Source organism: Poromitra crassiceps (genome assembly GCF_964638095.1).
Source record: "Poromitra crassiceps genome assembly, chromosome: 23".
Taxonomy (NCBI): Eukaryota; Metazoa; Chordata; class Actinopteri; order Beryciformes; family Melamphaidae; genus Poromitra; species Poromitra crassiceps.
In genome coordinates, this window is record NC_139639.1 from 7,357,030 (window position 1) to 7,375,985 (window position 18,956).

General features: G+C 43.4%; 1 protein-coding gene across 1 annotated transcript in view; it reads right to left on the reverse strand.

The window, feature by feature from the left end:
• Positions 1-13,555, reverse strand: part of LOC310797403 (uncharacterized protein) — a 57,164-nt gene extending 43,609 nt beyond the window's left edge. The window contains exons 1-3 of the mRNA XM_083659772.1: positions 13,439-13,555; positions 8,869-8,953; positions 911-1,066 (exon numbers count right to left, since the gene is read on the reverse strand). Coding sequence (XP_083515898.1) covers positions 911-1,066; positions 8,869-8,938 — 226 coding nt within the window. The 5' untranslated portion in view covers positions 8,939-8,953; positions 13,439-13,555. The remainder of the gene's footprint in view (positions 1-910; positions 1,067-8,868; positions 8,954-13,438) is intronic.
• Between the last annotated feature and the right edge of the window lie 5,401 nt (positions 13,556-18,956).

An 18,956-nucleotide genomic window follows, 5' to 3' on the forward strand; every position in this document is an offset into this window, starting at 1 on the left:
TTTCCCCCTAGCCACTAAGAGCTCATTTATGCTCCATTTCCATGACATTTTTTTTGTCTGTTTCAAACGATGTCAATGCCCACATAGGTACATACCATGCGTCTTTCATGTTTGTATCATGTTAAGCAACACATCCACTAGGGGGCAGTAGAGAGTCAAATGTGTGAGTGTGTGTGTGGTACTGCTCCATTTCGTCCGTATCTGGGGTTAGGGTTAGCTTTCAGAAAACGTGCAGAACTACACACGAAATGAACGTGAACACAGAGTACGGACAGAAGGCTTTGAGCATAATTGGGCCTTTATCCTACCTGACACTCTAGCACCTTCCTATCCCCAGCATTTTCCAACTAAACTCACTAAACAAGACTGACTATGACTGAGTGAGTGAGTGGCTGACTGACTGAGTGAGTCATCGATTGAGTGAGTGAGTGAGTGAGTGAGTGGCTGAGTTTGTGAGTGAGTGAGTGAGTGATTGACTGATTGAGTGAGTGGCTGAGTTTGTGAGTGAGTAAGTGAGTGAGTGAGTAAGTGAGTGAGTGAGTAAGTGAGTGAGTGATTGACTGAAGCCGTGTTTGGAATGGGTCGCTCATTCACTCACTCACTCATTCCCCATGTAGTGTTGTTTATCATATAGTGAACTATATGTGGAACGATCAAACAAGTTTCGGACACTACCTCACTCTTCTCTTTTGGTAAACACAACAGCATTGGATTGTGGTAGATGGGAGAAAATGTACATTCTCTGTTCACTAGAAATTGACTGACTGACTGTCTGTCCTGACTTTTCTATCTCATGACGCTGGCCAGCACCGTGGGAAAAGCTACTGCACCATTCAGCATACATCTAAGAGAACAACTTGTCCCTCCCCCTGTTAAATCTGAGCTTAAATCACTCTGTGTCTCAGTTTACCTTTGAATTGATCGAAGGAGTCCATCTGCCCTTCAGTCCACTCCATGGCAAGGTCAGGTCCATGTTTCCACAGCACACGAGTGATGGGACCAGTCACAGAGGACAAGTCTGGCTTGAGGACAACACTGCCCCCTAGTTTCCCGTAGAGTAGTTTTTCTGCAAAGACAAAAATAATGTAAGCTGTGACATTTTAAATGTGAGCATGTGCTTTGGCAGTGTCAGGGGGGGTGGAGCAGCAATCAGCTAAACATCCAACCTGCTTTGAGACTTCAGTGTCAGGGGGGGTGGAGCAGCAATCAGCTAAACATCCAACCTGCTTTGAGACTTAAAAGGCATGTCTTGATGTTCTGACAGTATTCATAGCTTTCAAGGGGCGTTACGTAAGTACAAGGAACGCCCATTCTGGCGGTCAAAACTCAAAACAACAATGGCGCTGAACACTGACCAGACGTAGCTCCAGCAAAAAGCGGTCTTTTTTCCACCAGTTTCCAGTCAGGAATATTTAGACCATCTATCAAGCGTTGAAAAAGAACGATATCTAAACAAACTGCACGTTTTGGGCACTTCAAACAAACCGAACTATCGTTAACGTTACTGTCCAACACATGGCAGTTCGGAGAAATTGTTTCACAACAAACTGCGTGCGGAGTGCGGACTCGTTTTTATAATGTTGTGGAGAGAGAGCACAGCCCTCGTCGCGTGTGAAGAGAGAGGGAGAACGGGTGAGACAGAAGCAAACTATTTTTTGCAGATCTCAAAAGCAGGTAAACCACTGTGGGATTAGTGAGACTATTGCTAAAAGAGAAGATACTGTAGTGATGCCTGTGCTGTCGTCCGCTCAAACAGTACTTAGCAGTACTGTTTGACCGTCAGGTGACCGTCGGCAGCACGTAACGCCCCTTGAAAGCTATGAATAGAGGGTATGCACACCCACTGGAACACGCCCCCTCAATCGGGAATGAGTGTCAAAATGAGTGTCAAGTTCCTCCCTGAGCAGCAGGTGTCAGTTATCTAGGCTGATTACTGCATTCAAGCTCAGTCTTGCTGTGACTCAGTGGGCGTGACCCCACAGTGACTTCTGCCTCTGTGACATCACATGCATACCCTCTATTCTGATATTTGTCTTTGTCAGCCTGTTGTGACATAAAGAGAGAAACAGTTTTATCAGTTGTCCTTTAGTGATCCTAAAAACGGCCATCGCTCCTCCTTGATACTTGAAACACATCAGTTCATCATCACAACATTCAAGATTGGAACCTTCTTTTTAACTAGTGACGTTAAAACAGGTTGACTTGCATTGGAAAAGTGAAGTCATCTCAACACATTGTAGATATTTCAAGGTATTAAAAAAAATTATAATACTACTAATACATAATGCTATTTTGATACATAATACATCAGTATTTCTTAAAGGTTTTGTGCTGTCTACTCTTTTCTGTTATGTTCTACTGTTTTCTATTTTCCTGTGAGTTATTGTCCTTTCCAGTACTTGACTATTGAATGAAGTCGTGCTGTACCACTTCATCTCTGGTCTGAGCCTCCTACAGTAGGCTACCTGCTGGTTTACTGTCTGTAGACCACTTCATCTCTGGTCTGAGCCTCCTACAGTAGACTACCTGCTGGTTTACTGTCTGTAGACCACTTCATCTCTGGTCTGAGCCTCCTACAGTAGACTACCTGCTGGTTTACTGTCTGTAGACCACTTCATCTCTGGTCAGAGCCTCCTATAGTAGACTACCTGCTGGTTTACTGCCTGTAGACCACTTCATCTCTGGTCTGAGCCTCCTAGCTACCTGCTGGTTTACTGTCTGTAGACCACTTCATCTCTGGTCTGAGCCTCCTACAGTAGTCTACCTGCTGGTTTACTGCCTGTAGACCACTTCATCTCTGGTCTGAGCCTCCTACAGTAGGCTACCTGCTGGTTTACTGTCTGTAGAACACTTCATCTCTGGTCTGAGCCTCCTAGCTACCGGCTGGTTTACTGTCTGTAGACCACTTCATCTCTGGTCTGAGCCTCCTAGCTACCTGCTGGTTTACTGCCTGTAGACCACTTCATCTCTGGTCTGAGGCCTCCTACAGTAGACTACCTGCTGGTTTACTGCCTGTAGACCACTTCATCTCTGGTCTAAGGCCTCCTACAGTAGACTACCTGCTGGTTTACTGCCTGTAGACCACTTCATCTCTGGTCTGAGCCTCCTACAGTAGACTACCTGCTGGTTTACTGCCTGTAGACCACTTCATCTCTGGTCTGAGCCTCCTACAGGAGGCTACCTGCTGGTTTACTGTCTGTAGACCACTTAATCTCTGGTCTGAGCCTCCTACAGTAGGCTACCTGCTGGTTTACTGTCTGTAGAACACTTCATCTCTGGTCTGAGCCTCCTACAGTAGGCTACCTGCTGGTTTACTGTCTGTAGAACACTTCATCTCTGGTCTGAGCCTCCTACAGTAGGCTACCTGCTGGTTTACTACCTGTAGACCACTTAATCTCTGGTCTGAGCCTCCTATAGGAGGCTACCTGCTGGTTTACTGTCTGTAGTCCACTTCATCTCTGGTTTGAGCCTCCTATAGGAGGCTGCTGGTTTACTGTCTGTAGACCACTACATCTCTGGTCTGAGCCTCCTAGCTATCTGCTGGTTTACTGTCTGTAGACCACTTCATCTCTGGTCTGAGCCTCCTAGCTACCTGCTGGTTTACTGCCTGTAGACCACTTCATCTCTGGTCTGAGCCTCCTATAGGAGGCTACCTGCTGGTTTAATGTCTGTAGACCACTTCATCTCTGGTCTGAGCCTCCTATAGGAGGCTACCTGCTGGTTTAATGTCTGTAGACCACTTCATCTCTGGTCTGAGCCTCCTACAGGAGGCTACCTGCTGGTTTACTGCCTGTAGACCACTTCATCTCTGGTCTAAGGCCTCCTACAGTAGACTACCTGCTGGTTTACTGCCTGTAGACCACTTCATCTCTGGTCTGAGCCTCCTACAGTAGACTACCTGCTGGTTTACTGCCTGTAGACCACTTCATCTCTGGTCTGAGCCTCCTACAGGAGGCTACCTGCTGGTTTACTGTCTGTAGACCACTTAATCTCTGGTCTGAGCCTCCTACAGTAGGCTACCTGCTGGTTTAATGTCTGTAGAACACTTCATCTCTGGTCTGAGCCTCCTACAGTAGGCTACCTGCTGGTTTACTGTCTGTAGAACACTTCATCTCTGGTCTGAGCCTCCTACAGTAGGCTACCTGCTGGTTTACTACCTGTAGACCACTTAATCTCTGGTCTGAGCCTCCTATAGGAGGCTACCTGCTGGTTTACTGTCTGTAGTCCACTTCATCTCTGGTTTGAGCCTCCTATAGGAGGCTGCTGGTTTACTGTCTGTAGACCACTACATCTCTGGTCTGAGCCTCCTAGCTATCTGCTGGTTTACTGTCTGTAGACCACTTCATCTCTGGTCTGAGCCTCCTAGCTACCTGCTGGTTTACTGCCTGTAGACCACTTCATCTCTGGTCTGAGCCTCCTATAGGAGGCTACCTGCTGGTTTAATGTCTGTAGACCACTTCATCTCTGGTCTGAGCCTCCTATAGGAGGCTACCTGCTGGTTTAATGTCTGTAGACCACTTCATCTCTGGTCTGAGCCTCCTACAGGAGGCTACCTGCTGGTTTACTGCCTGTAGACCACTTCATCTCTGGTCTGAGCCTCCTATAGGAGGCTACCTGCTGGTTTACTGCCTGTAGACCACTTCATCTCTGGTCTGAGCCTCCTACAGGAGGCTACCTGCTGGTTTACTGTCTGTAGATCACTTCATCTCTGGTCTGAGCCTCCTATAGGAGGCTACCTGCTGGTTTACTGCCTGTAGACCACTTCATCTCTGGTCTGAGCCTCCTACAGGAGGCTACCTGCTGGTTTACTGTCTGTAGGACTTCAGACCAGCTGTGGCAGCAACAGGAAAATGGACAATTATTAGGCTAAACTGCCACACTTCATATTGCATTCACCTGGAGGGAAATAGCCTTTTTTTTTTTTTTTTACTTTTCTCATAATTCATACTAAATGATGAGGATGTGTACATGTAGAGGCACATTTCACGTGCACACTAGTGGCCTATGAGTGTGTGAGGGGCAATTTAACAATGTGCATGATTTTTAGTTCAGGTGTGAGAAGTGCCTGACTGTGTCTTGAGTCACATGGACCAGCTTGAACACATTTCAGATGCAGAACCTGGAACAGTCTCAAATATGTTTGCAATGCTTTTGGAACATTGTTTGGTTGCAGTAACAGATTAGGTCACTGGGTGGTGCTGCTTGTTTATACTGAGACTGTGTTACAGCAACAGGTTGAGTCAGTAATTCATGCATTTTACCACAAAATGCAACCCAGTCTCCATTTTTTTTTAAGTAGAAACATTTGTCCACAGCCTAAAAACATTTCTATTTCACAATTTCGACTCTAAAATTGTTAAATGGAAAATGGTTTTTGTGTGGATTTTTGGTTAGGTTTAAGGTTAGGGTCTGGATTAGGGTTAGGGTTAGAGGGTCTGAGGTGGTCGGGTCAGGGGGGGTCGAGGACCCCTTCTCCACGCCCCACGCCTAACCCTAACCCTAACCCTAACCTCTCCCACCCCCCACACCTAACCCTAACCTCTCCCACCCCTCTCGAAACTCCCACCCCTCTAAAAAGGGGAGCGTGTCTATGTTCCCACAATTTTGAGCCTGGCTTTATCCAATATTCAAATTTCTGTTTTGGAAATATATGCAAATTTGTGTATATTTATGCCTCATTTGCACAATTAAACATACAATTTCAAAAAAACTGTAGTGTCTGTTTTGATAGGATCATTAGATAATTTTCAAAGCTTTCCCTCAGGATTCCTTACTCTCTCATTTAGAACATATTAAGCACACAAAATCCATTGAGTTTGGTTTTGTTGCAATTAGTGAGAGGTTGACCCAAACGTTTGTGGTAAAATGCCTACAGAACCACGCCCAGTCTGTGTCCAGACAAGTAGGTCCTCTCTTCAGTAACGACTTGGTACGTGTTAAACCATATCAGTCTACATGTTGAGAGATTATGTAAGGGATAATGTATTGTGAGCCGGTGATTACTGGCGAAATAATGACCGACAGGTGAATGATTGAGCCCGACGCGTAGCGGAGGGCTTAATCATTCACCTGAATCTTGTTGATTGACCAATCAGAATCGAGTATTCAAGAGAGCCGTGTTCTAAAGTGCCGTATAGACCAGGCAGCACTACTGTATATTGACTTGGTACATGTTAAACCATATCAGTCTACATGTATGTTGAGAGATTATAGTGCTGTAGAGACCAGGCAGCACTACTGTATATTGACTTGGTACGTGTTAAACCATATCAGTCTACATGTATGTTGAGAGATTATAGTGCTGTAGAGACCAGGCAGCACTACTGTATATTGACTTGGTACATGTTAAACCATATCAGTCTCCATGTATGTTGAGAGATTATAGTGCCGTAGAGACCAGGCACTACTGTATATTGACTTGGTACGTGTTAAACCATATCAGTCTACATGTATGTTGAGAGATTATAGTGTTGTAGAGACCAGACACTACTGTATATTGACTTGGTACGTGTTAAACCATATCAGTCTACATGTATGTTGAGAGATTATAGTGCTGTAGAGACCAGGCACTACTGTATATTGACTTGGTACGTGTTAAACCATATCAGTCTACATGTATGTTGAGAGATTATAGTGCTGTAGAGACCAGGCAGCACTACTGTATATTGACTTGGTACGTGTTAAACCATATCAGTCTACATGTATGTTGAGAGATTATAGTGCTGTAGAGACCAGGCAGCACTACTGTATATTGACTTGGTACGTGTTAAACCATATCAGTCTACATGTATGTTGAGAGATTATAGTGCTGTAGAGACCAGGCAGCACTACTGTATATTGACTTGGTACGTGTTAAACCATATCAGTCTACATGTATGTTGAGAGATTATAGTGCTGTAGAGACCAGGCAGCACTACTGTATATTGACTTGGTACGTGTTAAACCATATCAGTCTACATGTATGTTGAGAGATTATAGTGCCGTAGAGACCAGGTACTACTGTTGACTTGGTACATGTTCAACCATATCAGTCTACATGTATGTTGAGAGATAATAGTGCTGTAGAGACCAGGCAGCACTACTGTATATTGACTTGGTACGTGTTAAACCATATCAGTCTACATGTATGTTGAGAGATTATAGTGCCGTAGAGACCAGGTACTACTGTTGACTTGGTACATGTTAAACCATATCAGTCTACATGTATGTTGAGAGATTATAGTGCTGTAGAGACCAGGTACTACTGTTGACTTGGTACATGTTAAACCATATCAGTCTACATGTATGTTGAGAGATTATAGTGCTGTAGAGACCAGGCAGCACTACTCTATATCGGCATATTGACTCCAGAGAGAAATAACTCAATGTCAAGGCCTCAACCCTGAAGTCTTGAGGTGACAGCACAACGTCTATAAATAATGACTCACTGAAAGTCTCTTGTATCTGCAAATGTCTCAAACCAACACAGAAATCAATCTTGATCAACTTAAATAGCCTGTCATGTTGGTCTTTACTGAAATCATCCCCACCACCATATGGATTTACCAAGATCATTACGTCAGAATTATAAGATAATTATTTCAGAATTATAATTATGTCGGAATTCTTGCATATTTGCAGAATTATGAGATAATTGTGATAATTCTAAAATATTTTCAGAATTATGAGATCTATTGGCAGGAGTCATTCATTAATTAAAAATTTAAATTAATTTGTATTAAAAAAAGCTTGAAAACAGATGTTTCTATCTACGATCAAGTCTGGAGTGAGAGGGGGCTGGTTTCCATCAGAGACCTATTAGATGGTCATTTCGCATCCTTTGATCTTCTGAGGAGGAAATTTGAATTGCTAAACATGCACTGGCTTAGATACTTACAAGTCAGAGACTATGTTCGATCCAAGTTTCGTGACTTTGTAGTTCTCCCAAATGAACATGTTTTTTTAATGTGTTCTTAGCCCCCCTCATTCCAGGCATCTTATTTCTAGATTTGTGCGTCTGTTTGATGATTGCATCAGAGCCCCGACTGAGAGGATTAGGGAGGCGTGGCAGGAGGAACTTGGTGTTGTCCTGTCTGAAATTATATGGGACCGGAGTCTGTCTGTGGTCCAACTCTGCTCAATTAACAGCAGACACCAGCTGATCCAATTTAAAGTCACTCACCGTATTCATTACTCCAAGTCTAGGTTGCACAAGATCTACCCCTCTGTCTCACCACTATGTGATAGGTGTCAGGTGTTGAGGGTATACTATCCCATGCTTTTTGGTTTTGCCCTTCGCTATCTGGATTCTGGGCCAAAATATTTGATACTGTAAGGCCTATAAAATAACTTGTCAGTCGGAGGCAGAACTCGCCATCTTCGGCTGCTCGGAATCCTCTCTGCTCCTCCCTAATGCTGTGCAACAGTCTCTGATGCAGGGGATGACTGTCGTCAAGAGACTCATTCTGAAGGAGTGGAAGTCCCCCTCTCCACCTTCTTTTCAGCTGTGGCTGACAGACATGGTCTCGGTTATACGTATGGAGAGACTCCGGTTCCTGAGGACCAATTCGCTTAGGAAATTCTCAATTATTTGGGATCTGGCCTACTTAGATGAGGTTAGGAGCGGCAGGTGATTTGCCCGGCTGACTTTCTATGGAGCCCTTCCGTGGGATCCCACACATTGACAAGCACACGAGCACTTGATGCGGCTCGTTAGTGGCAACATTGGAATGTATGTTTTTGTTTTTTGTCTGAGCCTGTTTGTTCCCTATGTTCTGAAAATTGTAAAAAAAAAAAAAAAAAATTGAAAACGGCAGATTTATTTCCCAGGTGAATTCAATACGCTTCCATACAGTTTATAGCCTTTATGTCAAATCAATCCAAACTCACGGGACTTTGCGCTCTCTGCAGCCAGCAGGCATGCCCACATCAACCAAGTCAGAATGACAGGAGGCGACATCCTCTTCTCTGGAACCTAAATTGCAGACAGTATATCACAGTATATATTACAGTATATCACAGTATATATTACAGTATATCACAGTATATATTACAGTATATCACAGTATATATTACAGTATATCACAGTATATATTACAGTATATCACAGTATATATTACAGTATATCACAGTATATATTACAGTATATCACAGTATATATTACAGTATATCACAGTATATATTAGAGTTTAGAACACGGCTCTCTTGAATACTCGATTCTGATTGGTCAATCAACAAGATTCACCGGTCATTATTTCTCGACAACCGACCGCTGCTCTGCCACACCTGGATTAATCAGTTGATAAGAGCCTTTTGTCAGCAGACACTACTAATTAGGCCAACCAGTTGCAGCTGTGGTGTCTTGTGTGCCAATTACGAATGAAACCGCTTTGTCGTTGAAAACGCTATTAAAAAATCTATTTGAATAATTATTTTTGTCAGATTATTGAATGATTTAGTTGTAGGCCGTGTTCTAAGCGGGATAATGTATAGTGAGCCGGTGATTACTGGGAAATAATGACCTTCAGGTGAATGATTAAGCCCTCCGCTGCGCGTCGGGCTCAATCATTCACCTGACGGTCATTATTTCCCCGTAATCACCGCCTCACTATACATTATCCCTTACATATTATATTACAGAAATGGAGGAAACGTGAAGTATTTAAAAGTTTAAGGATTAGATGGATTAGAAGCCATCTCTTCTTCTACGAATTTGTAGCCCTCTTAACATTAACCCCAGTCATACTGCCGCCCTGGTGGCAGGTTATGGATAATGCTTCTATTCCAAATATCAATCAATACAAATCGCTAATAAATGCTAGATAAAAGTCATCTTGTGTGCAAATTGTCACCGGACACCGTGCTCACGACTAGATGGTTCAGTGCCAAGATGAGTAAGTCCACGCTGACAAAGTAGCCAACTCATGTGTATACGAGGGATCAGTGTTGTAAACGAAGCTGGGGCGAACTTATAATGGGACCCTATTGAGCCAGCCTAGTTAGCAGGCTCGTGCTTGTTGTATTTGTTTATCCGTGATTGATTGAGTTTGACACTGTGCATGTTTGTTTATAGTGGTTTCAGATACATTTGACTTTTATCTAGCATTTATTAGCGATTTGTATTGATTGATATTTGGAATAGAAGCATTATCCATAACCTGCCACCAGGGCGGCAGTATGACTGGGGTTAATGTTAAGAGGGCTACAAATTTGTAGAAGAAGAGTGTTTTTCCCATGAAGAAGAGACAACGTTAACTCAGACTACTGACTGAATGAATGAGTTATGCCCTTTCACACTGTTCAATGATATATACTGTATAAACATCCTTGTTCAACTCAAAGTGGTCTTCTATGATTGTAGCGAACCTGAATACAACAAGACCAAATAGTTCTAGCGGGAGTGAGTGTGTGGTGACTGCCTCGGCCAAAAAGGAGTTAGGTCAATTTCAAAATGAAAAATTTCGAATTCAAAAACAGCAATTCAAATTCAAAATTCAAAATTTCGAATTCAAGTTGAGCAATTCGAATTCAATTTGAGGTGGCACATAAATCAGCCCATATTCACACTACCATTATGCTGAAGCGGTCTTGGAAAATCATGGCTGACTCCTCCCACCCAGGACATAAACTGTTTGAGGCCCTCCCCCTTGGCAGGAGAGGTCTGGCAGTAGGCCAGAACCTCTCATCACAAGGACAGCTTCTTCATATGTTACTTTAAAATACTGCACTTTAAATTTGTGTGATTGTTTTCTATATAGCTTTGTCTTCTCCTATTGATGTGACCGCTGCAATGCATATTTGCACTAAGTAATCGGATTACTTACTGTGGCTATTAAAGTGAATCTTAAAGTGAAACAACAGAGAGAAACAGGCTGGAGGCTAGAGGCTAATCACAAAACTGAACGTGTACGGGTGTGTCTCCACCTCATAGTGAAAAATGCATCAAGTTGAATCAGCTCAGTATAAACTAACTGTTAGGAGCACAGAAGAACTGAAGCAGGTTGTCCCTATGGGAACAGGCCTGTTATAAATATGGAGTGATTTGTCATTCAGCAGCAGTAAATGATCTTGGACAAAGATGAGCTTGAGACACAAAAGGTGTCATCAGGATTAAAATCTGAATCTTGTAGATCTGTTGTGATCAAGTCACAGAGACATTCTGCCTTCATCTGACATTAAACAAGTCTAGTCTAGTCTGTCACCAAACCGGTCTAACAGAAACCAGCTCTGCGGCAGAGAAACCACAGGCACATGAAAACAACATCATTCATGTTCAACTAGTGTCAACAAGCTTATTTTACAGTGTGCTGTTTGTGTTAAGAAATGGTCACAAAGCCTCCTGTTAGCATCGCTAGCCTCCTGTTAGCATTGCTAGCCTCCTGTTAGCATCACTGGCTAATAAGAGTCAAAGGGAATTCCTTTAGCCTGCTGTAGGTGGAGACGGTCATTAACACACACGACAAAACGTTAAGCTGAACCTAATACAGACTACAGAGAGAGGGGGGCAGCCTGAGGGAGGGAGGGAGAGACAGACAGAGAGAGAGAGAGAGAGAGGGGAAGTGTGAGGGAGGGAGTGAAGTAAAGGTAAAGTCCCACTGATTGTCACACAATGTGTGAAATTTGTTCTCCGCATTTGACCCATCCCCTGGGGGAGCGGTGAGCGGCAGCGTGCGGGAATCACATGGTGATTTAACCCCCAATTCCAACTCTTTGATGCTGAGTGCCAAGCAGGGAGGCAATGGGTCCCATTTTTATAGTCTTTGGTATGACTCGGCCGGGGATCGAACTCACAACCTCCCAGAGAGAGAGAGAGAGAGAGAGAGAGAGAGAGAGAGAGAGAGAGAGAGAGAGAGAGAGAGAGAGAGAGAGAGAGAGAGAGAGAGAGAGAGAGAGAGGCGTGAGGTTGGGAGGGAGGGAGAGACAGACAAACAGACAGAGAAGAGGGGGAAGCGTGAGGTTGGGAGGGAGAGACAGACAAACAGACAGAGAAGAGGGGGAAGTGTGAGGGAGGGAGGGAGAGACAGACAGACAGAGAGAGAGAGAGGGGGGGGAGCGTGAGGGAGGGAGGGAGAGATGAGAGGGGGGAAGAGGGAGGGCGGGAAGGAGAGACAGAAAGAGAGAGAGAGGGGAAGCATGAGGGAGGGAGGGAGAGACAGACAGACAGAGAGAGAGAGGGGGAAGTGTGAGGGAGGGAGGGAGAGACAGAAGAGAGAGAGAGAGGGGGGAGTGTGAGGGAGGGAGGGAGAGACAGACGGAGAGAGAGAGAAAGAGAGAGAGAGGGGGGAAGCGTGAGGGAAGGAGGGACGGAGGGAGAGACAGAGAGAGAGAGAGGGGGAGCGTGAGGGAGGGAGAGAGAGACAGACAGAGACAGAGAGAGAGGGCAGCAGAGAGAGAGAGGATGTGTGTGGCCTGGTTTTTTCCAGACCAATTTAGAGAGAGAGTGGTGTCAGCGGAGGACCAAAATGCGCGACTCATTAGCCAATGAACAGCCAGGAAGGGGTCTTGCGCTACTTTTGAATGCTAAAATAAAGCTGATAATGTAGGCTACAATTTCATAAAAGTGACAATGTTGTGCACACCGGATAGTTAGTTAGGTTAAGTTAGTTAGGTTAAGGTAGCGACGACGGTATTTGACAATTTAGCAGCTAAATCATAGATTATTGAAAGATATTCCATATTCCAGACTGAAATGCTGTAACAGAAGTGGAGTATTGGCCAGAATGACATGAACATTTGGACACTTATTCAGCGGGTATCTTGCATGTTGCGTTCAGGTGCACTGTAAAAAAAAGAAAAAGAATAGCTAATTCCATCGTGGGCCACACGGGGGGCCGCAAGTTGAGTATCACTGGGCTACACTCTCCTCCATTCAACAACTGCACCGGTGTCTGCGACCGGGCTGGCGTTCCAAGGATTACATTATTATTACTCTCTTACCTTTCATGACACAACTTTAAAGGAGAATTTCGTTTTTTTTTAACCTGGACCCATCTCCTGGCAATAATTATGATTTGGCCACTCACCCAGCGATGTCCGCGGCGTTTCTGGCCGTCCTAGCGTTGTTTTGAGATCAATAGCGTCCAAGTCAGTTGTAAAATGGAGCTGATTTGGGGCCAAGTGTGAGCCTGTCTTTCCTGCATCTAAATAGCTATTTTTATTCCCGTTTTCGCCACATATCGTCATAATGTGATCCCTCAACATCCACCAGAGTGATATTTCCCCCCAGGCCATTTCCTGGACTCTCACAGGGATCAAATTACCTCAAACGTGATCTCGGTCACCAAGTCTCGTCCCACGATACTTTCCTGCCGGCTGGCCAACTACAGGTACACGCTTTGCGGTGGTGGTTTTAGCGTAACCTATGTGGGGTTTGGCGTAACCTATGTGGGATTCGAAATAACGAAGGTTATGCCAAACCCCACATAGGTTACGCTAAAACCACCACCGCAAAGCGTCCTACCTGTAGTTGGCCAGTCGGCAGGAAAGTATCGCGGGACTTGACGAGACTTGGTGACCGAGATCACGTTTGAGGTAATTTGATCCCTGGGAGACTCCAGGAAACAGCCTTTGGCGAAATATCAATCTGGTGATTCTTGAGGGATCAGATTATGACGATATGTGGCGAAAACGGGAATAAAAATAGCTATTTAGATGCAGGAAAGACAGGCTCACACTTGGCCCCAAATCAGCTCCATTTTACAACTGACTTGGACGCTATTGATCTCAAAACAACGCTAGGACGGCCAGAAACGCCACGGACATCGCTGGGTGAGTGGACAAATCATAATTATTGCCAGGAGATGGGTCCGGGTTAAAAAAAACCTGAAATTCTCCTTTAAAACTTAAATGGATGATAGAAGGTAAAATAGCACATATTTAGGAAAAGTAATGGCAGGGTCATATCTTTTATTGAAATAGAGTTACATGCATTAAAAATATCAAAACGGTCCCATGCACAGACCACAGGGGCGGTTAAATCTAAAGCTCTGAGCATGTTTTGGATCCTCTGCAGAGGAAACAGAGAAAACAAACAAACGCCGCCGCTGTCTAGCGGAAACCAACCTTGTAGGCTATCTCAAAGCTATTTTCCCAAAGGAAGAAAAAACTGGTTTAAAGTACCATAAAGTAACCTGAAACTTCCACACGTTATTTTTTGGGTAGCCTATACCCACATAATCCAGTTATGAAAAAAGAGGACAAATTTGGAGATTTGGTTTCCGTCTGAGAGCGAGTGAGTAAATACAATACAAGACAAAACAAGACATGACATGAAAAGATAGTTTCCACAACATCACTAATGTTGAAGTAGATCTGCTGATATACTCAGGAAAGTCAAATGGAAAGGAAACTGTCATAAAAGTCGATGGTACAATAGCCTACCTTTTGTTGGAGAAAGTTACAGTATCTGTGAAACCGTAAAGATCCAAACAAAGAGAGAGAAGGAAGGGGAGGGGCAAGAGGGGGGAGAGAGACAGAGCGAGAGACAGAGCGAGAGACAGAGAGACAGAGAGAGAGAGACAGAGAGCTTGTTTGTTACCAGCACTATGCAGGCTGTGAGCCAGATTGTTGTGTGAGACATTTTCTTTGATATCAAACAGATGTGAAACTGCCTAAAGGGATTTTCCACTTCTGTCACATGATCTGACACATTCCACAGAGCAGGGAGAGCTTTAAGAAGAGGGTTTGGCAAGTCTGCTGTTAAGACACATTACTGATCCCTAAAGTCAATGCATTTCATATGAACACATGAACCAGCACATCAGCAACAGTAACGTTCACATTACTGATCCTAAAGTCAATGCATTTCATATGAACACATGAACCAGTGACATCACCAACAGTAACGTTCACATTACTGATCCATAAAGTCAATGCATTTCATATGAACACATGAACCAGCACATCACCAACAGTAACGTTCACATTACTGATCCATAAAGTCAATGCATTTCATATGAACACATGAACCAGCACATCACCAACAGTAACGTTCACATTACTGATCCATCAAGTCAATGCATTTCATATGAACACATGAACCAGCACATCACCAACAGTAACGTTCACATTACTGATCCATCAAGTCAATGCATTTCATATGAACACATGAACCAGCACATCACCAACAGTAACGTTCACATTACTGATCCATAAAGTCAATGCATTTCATATGAACACATGAACCAGCACATCACCAACAGTAACGTTCACATTACTGATCCATAAAGTCAATGCATTTCATATGAACACATGAACCAGCACATCACCAACAGTAACGTTCACATTACTGATCCATAAAGTCAATGCATTTCATATGAACACATGAACCAGCACATCACCAACAGTAACGTTCACATTACTGATCCATAAAGTCAATGCATTTCATATGAACACATGAACCAGCACATCACCAACAGTAACGTTCACATTACTGATCCCTAAAGTCACTGCATTTCATATGAACACATGAACCAGTGACATCACCAACAGTAACGTTCACATTACTGATCCCTAAAGTCAATGCATTTCATATGAACACATGAACCAGTGACATCATCAATGCATTTTATATGAACACATGCACCAGTGACATCATCAATGCATTTCATATGAACACATGTACCAGTGACATCACCAACAGTAACATTCACATTACTGATCCCTAAAGTCAATGCATTTCATATGAACACATGCACCAGTGACATCATCAATGCATTTTATATGAACACATGCACCAGTGACATCATCAATGCATTTCATATGAACACATGCACCAGTGACATCACCAACAGTTACTTGTGAACACATGAACCAGTGACATCACCAACAGTTACTTGTGAACACATGAACCAGTGACATCACCAACAGTTACTTGTGAACACATGCACCAGTGACATCACCAACAGTTACTTGTGAACACATGAACCAGTGACATCACCAACAGTTACTTGTGAACACATGCACCAGTGACATCACCAACAGTTACTTGTGAACACATGAACCAGTGACATCACCAACAGTTACTTGTGAACACATGAACCAGTGACATCACCAACAGTTACTTGTGAACACATGCACCAGTGACATCACCAACAGTTACTTGTGAACACATGAACCAGTGACATCACCAACAGTAACATTCACATTACTGATCCCTAAAGTCAATGCATTTCATATGAACACATGAACCAGTGACATCACCAACAGTAACATTCACATTACTGATCCCTAAAGTCAATGCATTTCATATGAACACATGCACCAGTGACATCATCAATGCATTTTATATGAACACATGCACCAGTGACATCATCAATGCATTTCATATGAACACATGCACCAGTGACATCACCAACAGTTACTTGTGAACACATGAACCAGTGACATCACCAACAGTTACTTGTGAACACATGAACCAGTGACATCACCAACAGTTACTTGTGAACACATGCACCAGTGACATCACCAACAGTTACTTGTGAACACATGAACCAGTGACATCACCAACAGTTACTTGTGAACACATGCACCAGTGACATCACCAACAGTTACTTGTGAACACATGAACCAGTGACATCACCAACAGTAACATTCACATTACTGATCCCTAAAGTCAATGCATTTCATATGAACACATGCATCAGTGACATCATCAATGCTTTTCATATGAACACATGAACCAGCACATCACCAACAGTAACATTCACATTACTGATCCCTAAAGTCAATGCATTTCATATGAACACATGCACCAGTGACATCATCAATGCATTTCATATGAACACATGCACCAGTGACATCATCAATGCATTTCATATGAACACATGCACCAGTGACATCACCAACAGTTACTTGTGAACACATGAACCAGTGACATCACCAACAGTTACTTTGACATTACTGATCCCTGAAGGCAATGCATTTCATATGAACACATGAACCAGTGACATCACCAACAGTCAGTGTTGCCAACATGGCTACTTTTTAGGGCAAACCTAGGCCTACTTCGTTTGGTTTGGTTGAATCGCACTAGAGTTCGTTTCCCTCCTTGGTGTGGTTCGTTTGGGCCGGTGTGAATGCAGCAATCGAACTCGGGGTGCTAAACTCGGCATAACACCTGGACACTTGCGCAAGCACAAATAGGGGATATCGCCTGTACCAAGATAGGGCCCCTGGTCTTTACCTACCCAAATATGATGACCAGCAGAGTGAGCATTAACTTAACTTAACTAATAGGATATTCTGCCACCTATATCCCCCATTCAGAATGACCTATTTGGCTGTTTCAGAGAAGGGGTGTGTCTTAAAGAAACCCCATTTACAATAAAACTTTATGAGATATCTTCATGCAACCACTGGTTCTTGTTCAAAGGCATTATAGGCAGTTCAGTACAGTAACAGTGTATTTCACAGCAATTCATGTTTTTCTGATAAAAAGGGAAAAGTAAATTAGTCCTTTTTTCCGATCACCACAAAAGTATGCAATTTCCCCCTAAACTAAAGCTAAGTTTGTAGGACTTTATTTTAATATTTGTTCAGGTAAATAACATTCTGACTCTTTGGTGATGTAAGGCAGACACCTGGTTCATACTTCAGCACATTTGATGAAGATAAGAGTGAGCATTCTCAAGTTATTTATCACCTTTCCCCAATTCAGACTGGCCTAATTTGGCTCTTTGTCAGAGGTTGGTGTAGTTCTAAAGAATAAAAAAAACTAATTTAGCATCAAAGTAAAATTTCCCAACAATCCATTTCATTAATGGGATATGGACTGTTGTGTTTGTTCTAACTCGAAAAGTAAAGCCTTCTTTGACGACTTGCTGCTAGACTGTTAAGATGAAACTAAGAGAGAGAGAGATGGAGAGAGAGAGAGAGAGATAGAGAGAGAGATAGGGGGGAGGGGTGGACTAATGTGACTCAGGAAATGTCTCTGTTCCTGTTTTAAATCTAAAGCTCTGAGCAGGTATTGCCTCAACTGCAGAGGAAGCAGAAAACTAACACTACTCTCCTTCCTCAGTGCTGCCTGTCTGTTCGCAGGGTGCAGTCACTTCCTCTTAAGGCAGGAAGTCAAGCCGCCTGCAACCAGCCTGGGGTGAGTTCAGTCCCGACAACATAGCAAACCATTTATTTAAACGGAAACGGCGGTGCTTTTAGCACCCTGTTGTGTGACACAAGCGTTGGAGCCGTCTGTTGGATCCACTGTGCACACTGCCTCTTTAAACAGTAAGGTTTATATACACATCACTGCTGCTGACTGGTAACACCTCTGACACGGCCACCAAACAAGAGACAACATCCCTCAAAGCCTGTTGCAAACCGTTTGGAGGAAACATGAGGTTCAACTCAGAAAACGTAGCATATGGTGCACACCGTTTAGCGATTGAACACACCCCTGGTTATGTACAGTAATGCTGCTGTCGGGTGGGATTGTGCAGGTGTCGTGGATAATTCTATATGAATATGTCGAAATAAATAGGACAACCTCTCAGTCGCTGTGAAGATATGAATCTGTTTAATTATTACCACACATGAGCATTTATAGGCAGCTTTGCACGCAAAGCCCAAGTTCCCACAATGAAAAGAAACCACACCACCTAGCTAATCGTCCCTCAGGGACCTTGTTGTTGACCACTTTTTACCTAGAAACGATTTCACTGTTCCATGCCTGTGCGTCATCCAAAAATCTTCCACACAGGCTAGAGGGAGGAGCAGAAGAGAGACAGACAGAGAGAGAGAGAGAGAGAGAGAGAGAGAGTTCAGTTCAGTTGTGTCATGTTAATAGCCCTTTATCACACAAGCATGTCTCAAAGGGCTTTACATAGCATCATCACAGTCATAATTATACATTATATATCTACACTCAACATACGTTACATACATTATATATCTACACTCAACATAGGTTACATACATCATATATCTACACTCAACATAGGTTACATACATCATATATCTATAATCAACATAGGTTACATACA